Source organism: Leptodactylus fuscus, chromosome 8 (assembly GCF_031893055.1).
Source record: "Leptodactylus fuscus isolate aLepFus1 chromosome 8, aLepFus1.hap2, whole genome shotgun sequence".
NCBI classification, from domain to species: domain Eukaryota; kingdom Metazoa; phylum Chordata; class Amphibia; order Anura; family Leptodactylidae; genus Leptodactylus; species Leptodactylus fuscus.
Window position 1 is genome coordinate 34,047,029 of NC_134272.1, and position 21,649 is coordinate 34,068,677.

Here is a 21,649-nt window from a genome sequence, read left to right on the forward strand (position 1 = left end):
ATCCCTACCCAAGTCCTCCTAGATTCCCACACCACTCTGCCCACTGTATAAAAAAAAATCACAAGCAAGGGACAGAGGCTGAGATACGCCACAGTGTGTCAAAAACTCTGTCAAGTTGAGGTGCATTTTTAGCCACATTAAGGCCGGGGCCCTCTGGGACGGAAACGCTGTGATTTGCCCACGGCAGAAACACATCGGGAAAAATTGCAGCATTTTACAGTAATAGCAAAGTAGATGGATTCTAGCGAATCCCATGTTCACTTTGTGGTAAAAACCGTGGTGCGAACACGCCACGATTTCCAAAACCAGCTAATCAGTGGAGATGCCTAGAACTGAACACCCACTAATCTAATATTCATGACCTATCCTGAACATACTTTAGGTTATTAATGGTGGGAAAGCCTTCAAAGCCACCTGCACACATAGCAGAATTTTGGATTATCTGTGCGGCCTTGTGAATGGAAAATCTGTTGCGTATTATAGCTCCTGCCATGTAGCTAAATGGATCAATGTTGCAGGTGCACAGAGAAAGCTGAAGGATTTCTACCCTTTCAGATGATGAACTGAAGCATGTGTAGTGCCAGTGAATTGCATTGTTTGTAGCAATGACAATACCCCTTTATGACTTTATGGAAATACATATAAATGTTTCTTCATCAATTGAAGATTGGCAGGGATGGGACACTAAGGATCAGCTGTTTGTAGAGACCACTGCAGTCCCTTCACAAAAAAACAAGGACATTGGCTGTAGCTCAGCCCAGTCACTCAAATGAAACTGATGTGACTCACGAATGTGAAATAAAATTGACCCCTATTGATTTGCAATTGATGAATATAAGAAACTTTGTAATATATTGTATTCCTCTTGTAAACTGCCCTCCTGCCTTATCAATTGCTTAATTCACTGCTCAGCCCCTCTGCAACACATATAGGCAAACAATTGACTCATTTTACTACTATTTTAGGGCCGCTGTTATAATGGTGAATGCAAGACAAGAGACAATCAGTGCAAACACATCTGGGGACAAAGTAAGTCAAAGTATACACTGTGCATTGGTTTACTACAGTTATTTGGTTAGGTTATACTTTTAGTGTCTTTTTTCCAAAACTGCTCACATTACAGTATTGACTGAAGTTTAGTTTAGTAGATTCTTATTAGCAACAATTTCTATATAACACATTTCTTGTTTAGGTTTTCCTGTCTATCCCATATTGTAGATGTCTGAATGAGGTTTTTAAAAATACATGCAAATACTGTAGAAAAAAATCATTCAGTAGTTATCACCAATGGACATTCAGCACCTCTTAATATTTGGCTGGATGTGACAATTATTTGCATCAGGAATACAGCTTTATTAGTTAATTCATTCTTTCATTTATTAAGAGGCCACCTCAGGTTCCGGTCCAAAATACGGGTTAGCGGCGACTGGATGCCGGTGCAGTGCACCGGCATCCAGTCACAGCACTGCGATCCCGATTAGGCCTAAATGAGTGGGCCTAGTCGGGAGTGTCTTCAGGCAAATTCGTAAGGCGCAATCAGCCTGAAGAATGAGCATGTCCATTCTTTTTTTACATGAGCCGGAACAAACGGCTCCCGAAAAAAAGAAGCCACCGGCCCCCATTGAAATCAATGGGAGCCGGCTTTTTGGTCAGGATTTTGAGGCTAATTTGACCTCAAAATCCTGACCAAAAAACTCAGTGTAAACTCAGCCTAACAGCATACAGAGACAATGTTTCCCTATTTACATCCTGGGAAACACATTTGCATATTCTTCCCATAACAGCATTTAGTGATAGACCTTGCAGCATTGTCATGGAAATAAGCAGCAATAGTCTGGAGATAATTCATTCAGGTCTATGGGAGAGTTTTCTATATTTCCTTTGTGCAGAGAGGGGGGGGAGTAAATAAGTAAATAAGCTGTGACATCATCTATGGTCAGTAGAAGTTGTGATAATAATGTGTCGTATTATATAGAGGTTCTATTCTGTATGTGATGTAAATGAGGTGATTGCTGCAAATTAAACCTATACAAAATTGGCAAGGCTGAGCCTATCATTAGGCTTAGTGGCCGGACTGAAAAATGCATGATATATAGTGACTTTTTATTTAGATGGCGATATGGAAAATTTCAAAATGTTCAAAAATTATTAAAAAAATATGTGTAACATGAACACATGTTTTGCACATGCACCAAAACCAGCAAAACAGCAGTCTTTTTAAAGGGGCTCTATCACTGGGAAAAGTCATTTTTAACCAATCACATCCTTGCATAGCCTTTAGAAATGCTATCCCACACTTACCTTTAGTATGTAGATTGCGTCAGTGGTTTCTGAATAAGTCCGTTTTTATTCATATGCTAATGAGCTTCCAGCCAGCACAGGAAGTTCTCAGCAGCCTCCTCTCTCCTATTATTTCCTATGTGTGTGAGGCAAACAGGAAGCTGAGTCATCAGCAGCAGCAGCCCGTGCTGTGCTCATAGGAAACAATAGGAGATGAGTGCATGATGTATCCCCTTTAAGCAGTCAGATTGAGTAGTAATTCATGGCTTTTCTTCCCTCTGTATTTCATTGTAAGCTTTGCTGTATTTGTTGTACCATTCATATTCAGTACAATGCTAATATACCTCCCAACCATCCCGATTTCCGCGGGACATTCACGATTTGGATGACATGTCCCGCGGTCCCGGTTGGAGGGAGGTATGTCCCGATTTCAACTCAGATCTGCGTCCAGAAGACGCAGATCTGAGTTGAACACATACGCGGCTTAAGCAAGGAGCTGACACGGGTCAGCTCCTTGTTTCGCTGCTGCCGCCGGCTACTGGCTTGTAGATGCGATGTGATGACGTCACATCACGTCTACAACTGTGTCAGCAAGAGAGAGAGAGGCGCACAGAGAGCGGCGAGGGAGTGAAGGAGAAGGTAAGTGTAATGTGTACTGAGGTGGAACGTGAAACTGGGGGCAGATGAAGGAGGGGACGGCATGATACTGGATGCAGAGATGGAGGGACATGAATCTGGGGGCAGAGATGGAGGGACATGAATCTGGGGGCAGAGATGTGGAGACATGAATCTGGGGGCAGAGATGGAGGGGACATGAAACTGGGGACAGAGATGGAGGGGACATGAATCTGGGGGCAGAGATGGAGGGACATGAATCTGGGGGCAGAGATGGAGGGACATGAATCTGGGGGCAGAGGTGGGGGGACATGAATCTGGGGGCAGAGATGGAGGGGACATGAATCTGGGGGCAGAGGTGGGGGGACATGAATCTGGGGGCAGAGATGGAGGGACATGAATCTGGGGGCAGAGGTGGGGGGACATGAATCTGGGGGCAGAGATGGGGGACATGAATCTGGGGGCAGAGATGGAGGGGACATGAATCTGGGGGCAGAGATGGAGGGGACATGAATCTGGGGGCAGAGATGGAGGGGACATGAATCTGGGGGCAGAGATGGAGGGGACATGAATCTGGGGGCAGAGATGCGGGGGACAAGAAACTGGAGACAGAGATGGGGGACATGAATCTGGGGGCAGAGATGGAGGGGGGACATGAAACTGGGGGCAGATGAAGGGTGTATATGAAACTGGGGGAGAGATAGAGGAGGGAAATATAATTTACGGGTGACTGTAGGAGGATTATACTCTGTGCGGGCACATGAAAAATTAATGAGTGGGCGGAGTCAACACAAAAGTAGGCGGGGCTAAATTTGCCACGGCGCGCTACGCGTGCCGCACATTTTGTCCCTCTTTCGGTTCTTCAAAAGTTGGGAGGTATGTGCTAAGAGGTGACCATCACCAAGCAGTCTGTAGACGCGATGAGATCTATGGTGAGTCTGATGGACGTTGTTGTGAATGTGTCTTACTCTTGTGGCCACTGATACTTTAGTCACTACTTATAATAATAGTTAAGGATGGTATTTATTTTTAATAATACATAGTTTCCATATCATCTACTCTTATCTTCCTTATCATCTCATTTACTCTTACTAGTAGCACAAATTTGGCAAATTGTGCAATTTTTATCTATGCTGAAAAACTATTTTAGCAAAGCAATATTAAGTTATATTTTTGTGTACTTTCTTTTTTTTTTTTTTTTTTTAATTTAATCATGAAATTGTATTGCACATATCATTTCATCATATTTATTTCCTGGCTTTGGCTCAAAAACTGCAGCAAAATCTGCACCAAAAAAGTACCATAAATTCCATGTTATCTGCCCAAGGGCTAGTTCACACAGGGATTCCACATGTGCACATTATGTCACGGCTTTCCGCTCAGGATTAGGCCCAAATAAATGGTCCTAGTCCGGAGGATGCTGTCGTGAGGCGGACGCCGCGGCTGAATTAGCCCATCAGCCTGAATTCCGTACCAAAATCCACCCCCTTTTTCCCCATGTGAACTAGCCCTTAGGCCTAGTTCACACGTGTTAGGGTGATCGAGGAATATGGTCAGGAAAAAATCCACTTCAGGAATTAGGAAGCTTTTTTTTTAAGCGTTTTTTCACATGAGGTGGTTTTTTGGAGCATTTTTTGAGGCGGTTTTTATTTCAGGTTTTTTCCTCCAGCACAGTGAATGGACCTTGAAAAAACCACCTGATGTTTTTTGAGGCATTTTTGCCAAAAAACGCACCAAAAAAACCCAAAACATTTTTGCTCCTCCCATTGACTTGTATTGATTTCCTGAGGTGGAATCCGCCTGAAAAAAGGTCACGTCGCTTCTTTTTTCCGCTAGCGGAAAAAAGAACGCTAGTGGTCTACATAGACCTCTATTGTGAGGGGGCGGATTTTGAGGCAGATTCCGTGTCAAAATCCGTCCCCGTGTGAACGAGTCCTTAAGCTAAGACCCTATGCAGTGAATGCGCGTCGGAAATGCATTGCAGTTCTTTCTGCAACGCTTTTCACTTTCTGCTTCAGTTATACCTATAGGGAAATCACCGGCGTTTCCGTAGATATAATTGACATGCTGTGATTTTCAAGAATGCATTTAGCCGTAGTGGTTAAGTTGTCAGATTACAGATGTTCAGGAAGAGAAGGATGAAAGTAAATCAATATACATCTCTTAGGTTCCAAGTAAGTTATTTCCTGTTAAATACTCATTTAGCCATGCTCAATACTGTACTTTCTGTAGAATAAAGAATTAGAACGTGTACATTAATGTTAGGACACAAGATTAAGACACATTCACAACAACGTCCATCAGATTCACCAATCTCATCCCGTCTACGGCCCGCTTGCTGCTGGTATCTGTCACCTGTTAGTATTGTACTGAATGTGAATGCTACAACAAATACAGCAAAGCTTACAGTGAAATGAAAAGTTAACCTGCACATTTATAGCAAATAGACTGGACAATACTTGTTAGGATACGCTTATGTGCATGTGCCAGGACTGTGTTAGAATTGAACAGACAGCACATGGATGATATCTGTCTGTCACCCATGCCTCCACAGACCCATTTATTTCTTTTGGTGAGCCCAGGCTGCAAAATGGACTGATATAGCACTTGTCCTGAGTTTTACCCCAGGCTGAAGACCCTGTACACATGACCGTAAAAATACAGGGGTGTGTGTATGGGACCATAGAAAAGGATAGCTCTGTGTGCTAGTTGTGAAAAACTGACCGAACATGTCTATGAGCATGGAGCCTTAGGGTGCATTCACACTATGGAACGCCAGCGTGTATCAGAGCCGTACACGCCGGCGTTACAGCAGGGCTGCCGGACACTTCTACCTCTAAGGGTGCATTCACACTACGGAGCGCTCGCATGCCGGCTCCCATAGAAATGAATGGGAAGTGTCCGGCAGCCCTGCTGTAACGCCGGCGTGTACGGCTGTGATACACGCTGGCGTTCCGTAGTGTGAATGCACCCTTAGAGGTAGAAGCAATTTTTGCATCCATTGTTGTGCAAACCTCCTGTTTTAAAACTATTATTGTTTTTAAACTTGCATTGGCATAATGTCCTTATTATATGTCTGCTGTAACTGTCTTCCCAATTACAGAAGCTGCAGGCTCAGATAAGCATTGCTATGAGAAGCTGAATACAGAAGGCACAGAGAAAGGAAATTGTGGGAAAGATGGAGAAAACTGGATTCAGTGCAGCAAACAGTAAGTTAAAAGGAACCAGCTGAGTACAATGACAACACCAAATTGTAACCAATTAATACACATGCACCACTTGGCTAAGCTGAACAGGCATGTATACGTAGAAGCTGGGGCAAGTTAGCTTTGGGTGGAAGAAGTGTTCAGTCAACAGATATAGTGTATGGTTGTCTTAAGTGAATGCTGTGATAATGATATATATATATATATATATATATATATATATATATACATACATTAATTATTGTAAAAGTATATACTCGAGTATAAGCCGACCCGAATATAAGCCGAGGCCCCTAATTTTACCACAAAAAACTGTGAAAACTTATTGACTCGAGTATAAGTCTAGGGGGGAAATGCAGCAGCTACTGGAAAATTTCAAAAGTCAGAGTTTTTGGGTGCAGTAGATGCTGGGTACTGGGGAAGGGGAGGAGGTGTTTTGGTTGTCTGTCTGCCCCTTCCCTGAGCTTGAGTTTTTTTGACCCCACTTGGAATTCAGGCTGGCTGAATATAGGGTATCTGCAGTGCTCCTATTAACCCCTTCCTGACAGAACAGGAGAACTGCAGATCCCCTATATTCAGTAGACCGGGCACTTTCAGACACAGGGATACCTAATGTGTATGTGGTTCACAGTCATTTTCTACTTTTATATGTATTCTAGGGAAAGAAGTGATTTACAACTTTAATTTTTTTATTTTTTATGATATTTTTTAAAGCTTCTTTTTTTCACAGTTTTATGTGAGATTCTATACATTACTATTGCGGCTGCTCATAGACCCCCCTCCCCCCCCAAAAAAAAAAAACAAAACTTTTTTTTTCGCTTGACTCGTACAAAAACTGTGCTGAAAAATTTGGCTTATACTCGAGTATAATACGGAATAACTATTTAAGGAAACGCTTCAGCCAGCTGATTCAAGGCGATCCCAGGTGTCAAACCCCTTCAGATCTTCAATAGGCCCAGAAAACCATTGAGGCTCCATGTAGCAAGCCATAGCCAAAAAGCACTGTGGCAGAAAATCATTGCGTTTTTTCCCCACAGAGTTTTTCACAGAAAAACAGGCGCGGTTTTAGAATCGCAGCATGTTAATTATATGTACAGAAACACTGGTGGCTTTCCCTTAGATATAATTGGTCTGCAAACCATGTCCTATGAGGAGCAGCTAAAAGAATTGGGATTGTTTAGTTTGCACAAGAGAAGGCTGAGGGGAGATTTAATAGCAGTCTACAAATATCTGAAAGGTAGTCACAGTGCAGAGGGATCTACCCTATTCTCATTAGCACAAGGAAGTACAAGAAGCAATGGGATGAAACTAAAGGGAAAGAGATACAGATTAGACATTAGGAAAAACTTTCTGACAGTGAGGGTAGTGAGAGAGTGGAATAGGCTGCCACGGGAGGTGGTGGGCGCTCCATCAATGGAAATCTTCAAGCGGAATCTGGATAAACATATAGCTGGGATGATTTAGGAAAACCTGCACTCGCAGGGGGTTGGACCCGATGGCCCTTGAGGTCCCTTCCAACTCTACCAAAATAAATAAATAAATAAATAATTGTAACAGAAAGTCTGTGAAGAAAACGCTGTGAATTTTCTGTTCAAAGCGCTACAGGAAGAACCGTGATGTGTTCCCGCCACAGTTGTTCCCGCAGCACTTTAGCGCGACGTTTCTGGCCTGTGAGGACTTGGCCTCAAAGTGAATCTGTCAGGTTTTATATGCTTCCCTAATATAAATGTGATAGAGGGAGAGTTTCTGAACTCAGTGATACATAGGATTATACAGCATGATTCGAAGCACAACCTCTTAGTAAAATGTAGAAAATATCACGACAGCACTCTTAGGAATCCTGTTTACACTGTCTAGGCAAGAAGATAGGTAGCCTTCTCTGTATATACACTGATACAGGGAAAGCTGCCAATTACTGAGTGGCCTGGGCAGGAAGGACTTTCACTGTTTCTCCTGTCAAGATTTCCTGTACTCAAAAATCCTGTTCCAAATCAAATAAACCTATGTTATAGATCACACAGCTCTTCACAGATCTTTCTTTGATCAAAACCTGCTTTCAAATAAGGCACCGCAAATTGTGTGACAGGTTCACTTTAAAGGGGTATTCAAATAAATATTACCATTTTTAAATTTGTAGATAATTAAAAGTTAAACATTTTTGCAAATATAAGTAAGTAAATATTTTGCAGAGTTTTAAAGATTTTCTGTAAATATCTTGTGGTCACAGTCTTGTCTTGATCGGTTGCCAATGGACACGACCATGAATGCAAGATCTTTCTAAGGTCAGAAAATCAGCTACGATTTCCTTGTTGTGGCCGGGATATCTTTTCATACATGTAGTGTCTCTTCCTAATAACCGAGCTCTACTATAAGAAAATCATGGCTGGGTTCCTGACAAGTCCCAGACCATAGAAAGTTTCTGCATTTGTGGTCTTATCCTTTGGCAACCGATCAAGACAACAGACTCTCAGCACTAAGATGGTTAGAGAAAATCTTTAAAACTCTGCAGAATTTTTAATTACTTGTTGAATTTTTATTTATTTACTAATATAGTTATGATTATATTCATGGGAATACCCCTTTAAGATCTGTTAACTATATATAATTAAACAATTATGGTGGGTCAATTTTGCATGATAATCGAAATATGGCTTAAATAGTTGAATAAAACTTCAATTCTTTATTGGAATATTTAAAACAAATATATATAGAGTGACATCACAAAAGTTTGAATTATTAACCCCCAAAAGCAAAGGTTTGTCCCCCGTCTGCAGTGTTCTTACATGTCTTGCACTGAAATGGGAACTAGGGGGTTAAATTGGAAAAAACACACTTCTACTAGGATGGCATAATGGTGGGAGTTGAAGATAAAGACACTCTGATAAAACTGCTGTAAATTAAATATAGAGCATATATATATACAGAAGCGCAGTTCTCGGCGCCCTAGTGGTGGATGCCGATACTTGGGCTTAACACTCCAAGTTAACATCGTCTTGTGGGTCTAAATATCTATTTAAAAGGGTTAAACTCTCCTGAGGAGCCTGGTGTGATGTTAGGCACCAGGCGAAACGCGTAGAGAGTCTGGTTTGACACCCGTAGGGACCGGTATAGCTTATAGGCATAGGTTAGGAATATCTACTACCAATGCCGGTTACAGTGCTTCACGGAACCGAGGGTAGATGTCTGAATAGAGACATACCTATGCTACTATGGAGAGTCTCTATGTTCACCCCCTATTTGTAGCGCTATAGCTGTGGCCATGAATACATCATATGGCTACGAGTTGTGATTGAGGCAGGAACGTTTCTGAAATGTCATTGGGGAAACATTACAATGTTGCTTTGGATGTCACTACTGCAAAGTAACAGTATATCCAGCGGCAGGCTATTTTTTAGGAAGTACTTAATCTTTTGTATCTAACACAGCCCTTTGCTATATATCTGGCCCGCTATATCATACTGCCATGAGGGCCTCTATACAGCCCCTTGGCATAACACAAGGCTTTGGGGATAGTATATGGGAGTATTTATCTCTCAACGCTCCTGTATATATATGCTCTAAATTTAATTTACAGCAGTTTTATCAGAGTGTCTCTATCTTCAACTCCCACCATTATGCCATCCTAGTGGAAGTTGTGTATTTTTTCCAATTTAACCCCCTAGTTCCCATTTCAGTGCAAGACATGTAAGAACACTGCACACGGGGGACAAACCTTTGCTTTTGGGGGTTAACACTTCACACTTTTGTGATCTCTCTCTCTCTCTCTCTCTCTCTCTCTCTCTCTCTCTCTCTCTCTCTCTCTCTCTCTCTCTCTATATATATATATATATATATATATATATATATATATATATATATGTGTGTGTGTGTGTTTTAAATAGTCCAATAAAGAATTGAAGTTTTATTTACGGTAACTATTTAAGCCATATTTCGATTTTCAACTATATATAATAAATTATTATTCCAACATAACCATCCTCAGGGTTCCTCACGTCTACATTTGCCTTTATTACTGTATCAGTAATAGCTCAATGTCTATATATTTTGATTATTCATATTAATATGTTAAAGTGTTTTTTTTTTATTTGTTTTATAGTGACGTTTTCTGCGGGTTTCTGCTTTGTGCAAATGTATCTAAGATTCCCCGTATTGGTAAATTAGCTGGCGACATACCTCCAACGTATATCAATTACCAAGGGAGAGTAATGGACTGCAGGTATGTTTTCAGGGTTTACCCACTGTGATTCATTTGATGACATTTGATGTCTGCGTGTATTTGCTACTTTAGAAAGCAGTAAAGTGTAGTTTCAGTACCATTAGTCCTGCATTATACTATATGGCATACTGATATATATAGAGAACTGAGTTTAGTACAGCATATCGTGTTATTTACGGGGGCGTATATTAGCCTGCAGCATTATCTTAAATCACTTATTATAATAGATTGAAATGCAGTTTAAATTACAAACTCAGCTCTGCTACATGTATGCTCACCTCTATAGATAACAGAATTATTCACTAAAGCAGAATGTAGGAGAATATGTCATTTTGTTACTGCTCTTAGTTTATATGTCTTTTTGAAACATTGAAGGTAAATCATATGTGTAATAATTTCTGTTATACAGCGGTGCTCATATACTTTTGGATGATGAGACGGATATGGGATATGTGGAGGATGGAACACCTTGTGGACCATCAATGATGTGCTTAGACAGGAAGTGCCTACCTATTGCATCACTGAACATTAGCAGTTGCCCAATGGGTTCCAATGGAAAAGTCTGTTCTGGGCATGGGGTAAGACCAATCTAATGGTAAAGCTTGTTAAGAACAATGATCATTATTTCATAGACAAAAACTACATTCATGCTCTTAAAGACGTGCAATGTATGTAAGTGTTCAAGAACAGAACTATCTGCTGCACATTCCCTGCTACATTTTGTAAAAAAAGTAAGTATAGTATCTACATATTGCTTTAGAAGCCGCTGTATCTGCATTGAGGTATGAATGTATCACAGTAGACATCAGTAGAGATGAGCGAGTAGTATTCGATCGAGTAGGTATTCAATCAAATAGTCGAATATTGAGGTCTACTCGAATCGAATTTAGAATTTTCGAATATTTCACTACTCGCTCATCTCTACTGTATACATTTTTTTAATGCCTACGTTGTCCTAGTTCCTCTCCCACCTCCCCTGCATAGTTATTGGTGTAAAAAAAAGCGCCAGGGAAGGTGGGAGGGGAATCGAATTTTTACTGCGTTTACTGTGTGGTTTTCGACAGATTATGAGTTTTTCGAATACCATTGTATTCGACCGAATACCTACTCGATCGAATACTACTCGCTCATCTCTAGACATCAGTTATATAAAAACATGAGCAGCCCATAGTCACAAAGTATAAGTGTTGCTGTAAACTATACATGGAACCTAGTCTGTGCTATTGGATGTACTGGCCTTCACTCATAAACCCAGCTTTCCATTTCTAGGATATTATCTCTCATATTGTATGGTAATTTTTATATATATATATATATATATATATATATATATATATATATATTATTTATATATTAAAACATTACATGTATATAATTTTTATCTCTTCCCCCTGTCCCCCCTTATCCTGGGTTATAGGCTTTGAAGACAACTGCACTCAGCTCCAGATTTATGGTTCTTTAGTCTCTAATGGACCATCAACAAATGTGCAATAGTAACTTATGTCCCATGTCGATTGAAAAAAGTAGGTTTGCCCTTCCTGTTCTGGGTTCGTCCTCCAATCTGATGGATGAATACTCCAACTAGTCTTTCTCTTAGGCGTTTAGTTTGGGAGACCTTGGACGTAGTTTTTGGTCTTATTTGTATAGTCTATACTTGCCTTTTTAAAATAATTTTCATATAGTCACATAGACACACATACTTCTTTTTTACTTAGTTATATCGATAGTTCTCAACTTGAAAGTGCATACATGTATGTACTAAGCAGGCGCCTCCTCTTCAATATGGCAGTGGCTGGATTTACTTAGCCTATGACGCATGTGTCTATTCTTCAGTGTGCAGATGCGTGATAGATGCATTGCCTTTTCCAATACGGCTGCAGTTGCATTCATGATCTTTCATGAGTAATATAATGTGGATTATAGTGTTTGGTAGACGTTCATTTGTCTACAGTCCCTTTTATGATACTTACATATGTTTGTAGGTGACTGTACATGTTTGCTGTGGATATTTTTGATTAATTATATAATTGATACTATGTACACAGATTATGCTGAATGTGCTTTACATATCTTGTCTTGTCACTTTTCCTTAAAAAAAAAAAAATTAAAAAAAAGTGTGCTGACCTTTTCACCTGGATCTTAGGAGTGCTGCCTCTTTTTTGATTTACATTGGACATGAAATAGCTATCTGACTTATATTGTCACATTAGCTCTAATTTGTATGTCATCTGTATTTTATATACAGCTCGTAATGCCATAGGCAATGAGACATCAAGGGTTACTGGTCAATCTTGACCTATTAGGGAATATCTGTCTGCATGTCCTGACCACCAAGATGAGACTTATGGAAACTTATGGCTGCTCTATTCTGTTTCGGTAACTCTGATAGAGGTGAATACAGTTATGGAAGCAGCATAGCTAAATATTTTGTAGTTCCCATTCACTTCTATTGGAGTTATGGAAACAACGCAAAATTGCATTGCTAGACTGTTTTGCCTGGTGACTGGGACTTGTGACAGCTTTTTCCATCTCAACCGTGATTGACCGAGTTGTGAATAACTTTTTAAACAGTTTTTTTTACAAGGTCCAAGATTTCAGAAAACACTTATACTTTGCAAGATGCCTGAAAACAACAATCTGAGTTATACAATCTTGAAAATACTGTTTCCACTGATGAGGTTCACTCTTTCCCTTACTACTGGTCCTCTGGTTACATCACATGACCAAACAATCATAATACAGGCCCTGTGTTGACATTTTGTCCATCGGTCCATGTCATCATTCATGTGATTGAATGCTGATGACAAGGTGGGCATTATACATCGGAAATTGGCAAATCTTTACTTTGAAGTTCTGAAACATCTGGTCTGCTCTGGACCTCTTTTGACTACAGTCTCTTTCCTAACCTTAAAAGGGAAGAAACTAAACATTTTTGGATGAGTTGAGAAGTTAGGACATCAAAGTCACAAGTGTGTGAAACTCAGACTAAAATATGAGTTCTTTTCCTTGGTCTTTTTCTTACAAAGCCAAATATGTATGAGCATTCTGGTATATAGTGTACAGAGCACCTTGGAGATGTCCATGTAAGGGACCAGAGCAAAGCATTAAAGGGGTTTTCCCATCTCACTGTTTCAGCTTTGCCTGCCGTCTCTTCTTCTCATTTCCTGTATCCCCCCCCCCTCAGCTTGCTGAACAACATTATGAGATATCACAATACTTATGCAGATCAGATTATATACACATACTTGTAGAGAATGGACTCAGTGTTATCTGTGTGTTTAGTTAGAGAGATAGCAGACTTTATCAGCAAACTGCAATTAGCTGAACTGATTGTCCTGCTAGTAAGGAGTAAGTGACATCACTTCTCCTATCACACAGGTCCTTGGTTATAGCAATGCTGTGTAAACAATGGAAGGAATCAGTTCACATAGCAGACAAACAAAGCAGCTTTTCTAAAGCAAAACACTTAGGAAGAGTATTCAGTTTACAGAAGTGACCAGTCTAGATAGGATCCTTGAGATGGGACAACCCCTTTAACCACCCTTGTATATTATATGACCCATGACAAGAATTTGTAATTTATATTATTGAAGTGTAAGTTTCTTTACCTGTTGAACTTTCCTTACATATGTTGCCATCATTGTTTTCAGATTATCTGATTTTTTTTTTCAGGTTTGCAGCAATGAAGCCACATGTATATGCAGTTCAACATGGGCCGGAACTGACTGCAGTATATATGACCCAAAGAAAGAACCTGCTGTTAGAAAGGATGAAGGACCAAAGGGTTTGTGTCATTTTGTTGTTGATGGCATTAATAAGTATACATACTATAATCTGTACAGGGAATTTTTGTTGCATATTATTATTCATACTGTTTATTAGCGATGTTACTATTCGGTATCATTTATTAGCGATGTTAGTATTGGGTATATTACACGGCTCTATTAATAGCCAGAGTGATTGCTGGAGACAGGAGGGAAGACACAAACGTAAGAACATTTATTTTTTGAGTGCTTATGATATGTCATTAGAAGTATATAGAATAAAGAGGAGTCTTTAAGTTTAGACACTTCATCTAAATATTTAGCAAATTGGATAGAGGCATGGTGAAGACTCGATGAATGTTATTTGTATGGTATTTGGCTGTATATGTCTGTGTGCAAGTAAAGTCAAGTGTCAAGTGTGTCAGTTGTGTAGTAATGGTACCATGGAATAAAAGAATGGATACATGGTCTGGGCTTTACCAGGAGGATGATAAAAGAAGTATGCCATATTCAGAAACTATGGAAGATTCAGGCGTGATATACAGTAAGATGAAGTAATGTGCTGTACAGTATTTAAGGGTGGAGTCACACTGATTCTTTTGCCTAGCTGCAAAAAACAGCTTTAGGCCGGGGTCCCACGGACTGGAAACACAGCAATTTGCTGAAAAATCGCGGCGTTGTACAGTGCAGGCAAAGTGGATGGGATTCATGCGAATCCCATCCCCACTTTGCGGAAAAGATCGCAGCGCGGACACATTGCTATTTGCAAAGCAGCATGTCAATTATATCTATGGAAACGCTGGCAGCTTTCCCATGGACATAATGTTAAGAGAATGTCCGCAGAGAAAAACTGTGAACTTACTCTTAAAAGCGCTGCGGAAAGAACCTCAATGCGCTCACGCAGCGGTTCTTCCCGTAGAGCTTTAGTGCTACGAATATGGCCCATGGCGCCTTAGGCTGAGGCCCAACATTGCGGAAATTCAGCTTTTTTGTTGTTGCAGATTTTGCTGCATAACCCAGGAGTGGATTGAGCAGAAGGTAGAAGTATCAGAACTTTCTATAGATTTCCCATTCCTTTTGTAACCATTCTTGGCTTTGGCTCAAAAAAACGCAGCAAAATCTGCAACAAAAAAAGCTGCGTTTCCGTGGATTCAACATCAAATTCAGCACCAAAAAACTCTGTTCTAAGACCTCACACACTGCAAATCACTGCCAAAAAATACTGCGGAAAAGACTGTGGCAGAAACACATTGCAGTTTTTTCTGCTGCGTTTTTCACAGAAATCCTGCAGAGCTTTCTTCTGCGGACTTTCTGCCTCTTCTGTACCTATACGGAATTTTTTTTTTTCTGCAATGTGTGGATGAGATTAGCTATTGCAGTTAATGTAAACACTACATTTTTTTTTTGCCACAGCCAACATGATCTATATTCACAACATGGGGCTCTGGCCTAAAAGAGCAGCTGTTTTTATATGGGTTTTTCTTTTTTGTTTTAATTTTAATTTCAGCACATTTTTTGTTTCATTTTTGGGGCTGCATTTAGTCATGTTTGAAGCAGAAAAACCTTAAGACTGGGGCCCCGCATTGCGAAAATTCTGCGTTTTGGTCACGGCGGAAACACCCCTCCAAAATAATGCTGCTTTTTACACTATGTGCAAAGTGGAGGGGATTCTGGCTATGGAAAAAATCTGCAGTGGAAAAGCTGCATTGTCAGCTTTATTGTTTTATTATACCTGGCCTTTTCTGTATAGATATAATAGGGGCAGAAGATCCTCTGTGAAAAACGCTATGGGAAAAATTGCAATACGTTTCCACCGCAGTCTTTTCCATAGCGGTTTTTGTTTTGCAGCAATTTGCTATGTGGGGCCTTAGCCTAAAGCAGCACAATAAGGCTGGGTTCCTTTTTCGCGAGAGGTTTGTTCCCGCTTGCGGAAAAAAGAAGTGACATGTCCTTTCTTCAGGCGAATTCCATGGCTGATTCAGCCGCGGACGTCCACCTTGCGACACTCCCTCCCGATTAGGCCTATTCATTTGGGCCTAATCCAGTGCGGAATGCTGCGATTGGATGTCGGTGCAGTGTATGCACTGCACCGGCATCCAGTCACGGCTAGCCGTTTTTTGGATCAGATTCTGAGCCTAAGAAGCAGTGAGAACCCACCCTGGTTCATACACTAACAATTTCTTTTCCATTGTTAATCTAAACTGTTAGAGGATCCAGAGATGAAAATAAAGGTTTACTTAAAAACAAACAGATCAGTCCCTTCTGTCAGGTTTGTTTTTGTTCTGGAAAAGAGAAATAGAGTAGAAGATACCTTAAGATAAATGGAGGAAAACTAAAAGTAAATCTTTTAGATACAAAGAGGAACGTTTTATGGCAATACTGTGTATACAGCCCATACTGCAGCACTATAGATCACCTTGTTCAGTCTCCGACACTGGCAGTTAATATGGCACATTTTCTAGGGGTATGCTAGGCAGATTTGTCAGAATGTAGACAACATCAACATTGACTGAAAAAAGTATGAAGGAAAGTCCTTAAAAGACCTGACAGGGACTGATCCATCCTATGATCATTGTGGACTGCTGTTGACTATAACAGGGTCTGTCAGGTATTCGTCCCTCATTTTGTCAGCATGCAGGACTTTTTCTTCAGTATTTTTGACAAAATGTGCAATTGAGGCTCCAAACAGAACCGCCATCTTGAACATAGCCTTAGGAGAAAAAGACATTTCACATGAAGCAAACATTCTGGTCCATTATTTCTTATGTCAATCCTCTGTTATTCCTCATAAAAAGGCAAACTTTGTAGGGAGGGACACACTTTATAAGGGGCATGGTAATGGCAATATCAGCATCTTCCTTATGTGAATCCACCATAAGACATTGCGCTTACACTTCTGAAGTATATGGCATTGGTGGTCCACATGTTTATGCAGCATTCAGTGCCTGCTAGTAATAAGTGAGTGGATGTAATATATCTGCTGGTGAGGGCTATAATATAATATAATATAATATAATATAATATAATATAATATAACATAATAGAATTGTGAAGAGTAGTAAATATATGGTAACACCCTCCTGCATACAAACAGCTGAGAAATACAGTATGTATATTGGCCGTATTTCCTGCCCCGACCACTGCAACAGTGAATGAACTCAAAGAAATCATGTGAATGCGAGACATCATGGCTGACAGCATTATAAATCAGGGTGATGCTGTAAGTTTAGTGCACAGGAGCTTGTGGTCGGCTGGAATATACAGCCAATACATGGGCCATATTTTTTGTTCATGTGAAAGCAGATCTGTCACCTGAATCTGCTGTTCTCTGTATCTGTATTAATTTCAGGCCAGCAACTAAGAAACCATGTGGTTACTTTATAGAGGATTAAATGGTTGCATGTTTGCATCAATGTACATAGGCTGTGGACATGTCGACAGGGCAATAGATAGTAGTAAGAACAATTTATGGAGTAAGTGCCTTGAAACTATTTTATTATGTGTTATAGCAGGGGTAGGGAACCTTCGGCTCTCCAGCTGCTGTGAAACTACAACTCCCATCATGCTCCATTCACTTCTATGGGAGTTCCAAGAACAGCAGAGCAAGTATGCATGCTGGGAGTTGTAGTTTTGCAACAGCTGGAGAGCTTAAGAGAGTTTTTAAAAAAACTCTATCAAATACATAGTGAAATAAAATTATAATGTTGCAAAAATGTAGCTTTTCTGCAGCTTTTCCTGCAATGTGTGGTTGCGATTAAATAAAAGTTCATTCACTTTGCTGGTTCATTTCCAAAGCAACCACAAATGCTCTGTTTCCACAATATGGGGTATTGGCCTTAGGCCCCTTGCAGACGACTGTGGTTCGTTGTGCTGTCTCGGATTTTCCAGATAGCACACCGACCCATTCATTTCTGTCAGCCCACGCACATGACCGTGAATTACACAATCCTGTGTGTGGGCCGACAGTCTAGGCCAAAAACTCAGGAAAAGTGCTACTCCTGTCCGGTTTTGGGATTGTGCTTCATTGAATGAATAGAGCAGCTGGTGCACATGTGACAAACACGTAACAGTCACGTGCCGCTCGTGCACTGGCTGAGGGTAGCACATGGTCGTGTTCAACCGGCTCTAGACATTTTTTGTGCTTCAGTCAACAAGCAGGAAAGGGTCCATCGCTTAGAGGATCAGCTGTGATGGCTTAAAATACAATGTACATTAAGATGAATAGGTGGTGTAACATATAGGTGTGCACAAAACTGTGCAACATGTGCAGTGCTATCCACTGTATTGAATTTGGCAACTGTCTAAGGTCCCATATGGCAAAATGCAGCTAAAAAATCCTGTGGTAAAAAAAGGTAGTGGAAACGCATTGTATTTTTTTTTTTCACTGCTTTTTTATTTCAGTTTACGTTGGTGACCGTCAGCAGTGTCCGTGGCTATTGTCTGTACAAGATTTTAGCAACAGACACTAGCTGAACTGTCAAAATTTTCCATTCATTCCAGTGGAATTTTATCGTGTGTCCGTTTATGTCCGCTTACACCCAATCCACCAGAAGTCCGATTTTTTTCCAGGGGACAAAAAAAAATCCTACATGCAGGACATACAACAGGTGTTTATTTTTTTTAACATTGAAGTCTATGGACAACGGACTTATACCGGACAGTAACTGATACCCATCAGTTAATATCCGTTTGTGTCCGTTATGATAGGTGTCCATTTTTTTGGAATGGACACCTTCATAACGGAATCCAACGGTAGTGTGACCCTGCCTAAGGGTTTTTTTTTTCAGGTGGATTTTGACACGGAATCTGTCTCAAAATCTGCCCGCAAAAATGCCTCCCATTAATTTCAATGGGAGTCACATGCAGTTTTTTGCCACTAGCGAAAAAAATGCGACATGCCCGCGGATTATGCGGCTGAGTCAGCTACGGCGTACGCGGCTCGAGACTCCCTCTTGATTAGGCCCATTCATTCAGGCCTAATCAGGAGTGGGATGATGCGACGGGATGCTGATGTACTGAATCGGCATCCTGTCGCAGCTAGCCGCGCAAAAAAGCCACACGGTGGAAAAGATTTCCGTCGTGTGAACTAACCGTAAAACATATTCTTTCCAGCGGCTGCCAAAAACGTATTTTACATAATGTAGCACCTTAGCCTAAAGGATATTTCTTATCTCAGGATTTCCGCTGCCCTCCAACTCCTGGTTTTCTGCCTAGGGTTGGTTCACACTAGCATTTGTATTCCATCCGCAAGGAGTCCGCATGTACCCCCCCCGGACGGAATACAATCGCAATTGTAAGCGATGTGCTGGCAAAGCACACGGACCCCATAGACTATAATGGGCTCTGTGTACTTGCCACGTACTGCCCGCACGAATGATTTGAGTGACGCTATGGGCTACAGATACCGCTGTATGGCATCCAACAGATGCATCCATTTATTATGTATGTTGTACTGTATATGTTAACCGGACGCCATAAGCATTGTGTGAACAAAGCAATAAGGCTTTGAAGATCGTACAGCCTTCCATATGTAACGTGCACTAATGTTCTAGTAAGACCTTAGCTAGTATTCTGTGTTCTTAAATGGAGGATTCAGACTTGTTTTATATTCATGAAGCGTGACTAATTTCTTGAAAATAATCTACCTTTTCCCTCTCAAACAGTGAGCATGGCCACAAACAGACTTATAGGTGCAGTGGCAGGGACCATTCTGGCTCTGGGGGTGATATTTGGAGGAACAGGGTGGGGAATAGAGTAAGCATTTTTCAAAGTTTCATGTCTGGTGCCTAGTGTGTGAGGTAAAAGTACACCGTGTGTCTGAGCCTTATGTGTACCTGTCCCATTGGCTTTGTGTCATGTGGTGATGACCGTACCAGTCATGTGATTTGACCGTGTCCATGTCATGTGATTTGCTCATGCAGTGTTGACCCTCTCCTGTCTGGGACAATGTGGGGCATAATATCAATTTATATCCTTTTTCCCGAACCCGATCAGAACTGGATGTGTCTATTTTTGTTGTCTAAAATTGTCTACAGTAGGAACAATGACATTATGTAACAATCTCCAGTGTATGATGTAGCCTATACAGCAGTATGAGTATTACTACTATATACATTACCGCTAGTCATGCTTTACCGAAATATGGTGTTAGAAGCAAGAAAGTGTATTATATCTTTACTGGTTTGCCCAGAGCTCTCAATTGATGGCCTATCATTAGCACAGACTATTAATATAAATAAATGGACAGGTCTGGGGGCCCAGCTGGTTAGTAGAGAATAGAGTACTGTAGCCCACTCACTCTTTATTCAGACATGGCATGTGCCAGTCCTGATAGGGAGGTTCAAATCAAATCAAAAAAGCTTTACTGGCACATCCGAATAGACATTTGACTTTGCCAAAGCAAAGAGAGTGGTGGGTATGGTGGGAGGGGAGGTTGGGTTGGGACGTACAGAAGTGGATGGGTGATTAGACTTTCACTTGAATGTGGCTAAGCTCCAGTGTTAGACATAGTCACACTCAAGTGTATGGCACTGTGCTTGAAACAATAAAGATGCAATTGGTGCCACAGTCCCCATGGGTCAGACCCCTTCTTATCATACATTAACGACCTATTCTAAGCTAGACCTTTGACCTGTTCAGTTGGACTTGCCGCATGGTTTCCTTCATTTGCATCTTAAAGGCGTTGTCTATGACTCAGCAAAGTTGAGTACTGATGACCGATCCACAGGATCAGTCATCAGAATCAGATCGATGAGGGTCCAACACCCAGACTTCATTTTCTTCAGCTGTTTTAGCCATATGCTAGGTATATGGCCAGAAGCAGCTCTATTCTTATTCAAGTGGAAGGGAGTGGAGCTACAGTTACTAGCACCACCTTTAGGGTATCACCGCCTCAAAATCCTGACCAAAAAGATGGCTCCCATTGAAATCAATGGGAGCCGCTGAGGAGTTTTTTCCGGGAGCTGTTTCTTCGGCTCACGGAAAAAAGAAGCGAGATTCGGCCTGAAGACACTCCCATTCATTGGGTCTAATCCGGAGTGTAGTGCGCAGCTGGATGCCGGTGCAGCGCATTGGCTTTCAGTCACGGCTACCCGGTTTTTGATCGGAACCTGAGGCGGACGCCGCCTCAGGTTCCGATCCACAAAACCCAGTGTGAACTTAGCACCAATGGAAGTCAATGGCAGGCTTTTTTTCAGCGCTGGAATTCCACACCAAATTCCTCACCATTTTCCTCCATGTGAATGGACCCTTAGGGCCCATGCACACGGAGTTTACGCGAGCACATTTTAGCATAATACCCGTGTATAGAGTACATGTGTTGAAATAAAACTCCCATTGACTTCAATGAAATCTTTTACACGTGTAAAAAAATTTTATTGAAGTAAATGGGAGTGTTATTTTAACACGTGTATTCTATACACGTGTATTATGCTAAAATGCTCTCGTGTTAACTCCGTGTGCACGGGCCCTAATAGTAGCAGTGTATGGAGCACTGGCCACACATGCAGACTAGTGCTTCATTAATATGGTGCATTGAAAGTAACTTTTGGGTCTTCATTCGTTTAACC

The 21,649-nt window shown here is 41.0% G+C and overlaps 1 protein-coding gene across 4 annotated transcripts in view; it reads left to right on the forward strand.

Moving 5' to 3' along the window:
* Positions 1–21,649, forward strand: part of ADAM23 (ADAM metallopeptidase domain 23) — a 179,879-nt gene that overhangs the window by 140,954 nt on the left and 17,276 nt on the right. For 2 of the 4 annotated variants that reach the window (XM_075284288.1, XM_075284289.1), the window contains exons 20-25: positions 966–1,029; positions 5,999–6,104; positions 10,198–10,317; positions 10,727–10,895; positions 13,990–14,101; positions 19,745–19,835. In XM_075284288.1, coding sequence (XP_075140389.1) covers positions 966–1,029; positions 5,999–6,104; positions 10,198–10,317; positions 10,727–10,895; positions 13,990–14,101; positions 19,745–19,835 — 662 coding nt within the window. The remainder of the gene's footprint in view (positions 1–965; positions 1,030–5,998; positions 6,105–10,197; positions 10,318–10,726; positions 10,896–13,989; positions 14,102–19,744; positions 19,836–21,649) is intronic. The other 2 variants (XM_075284286.1, XM_075284287.1) reach the window with 1 other exon arrangement.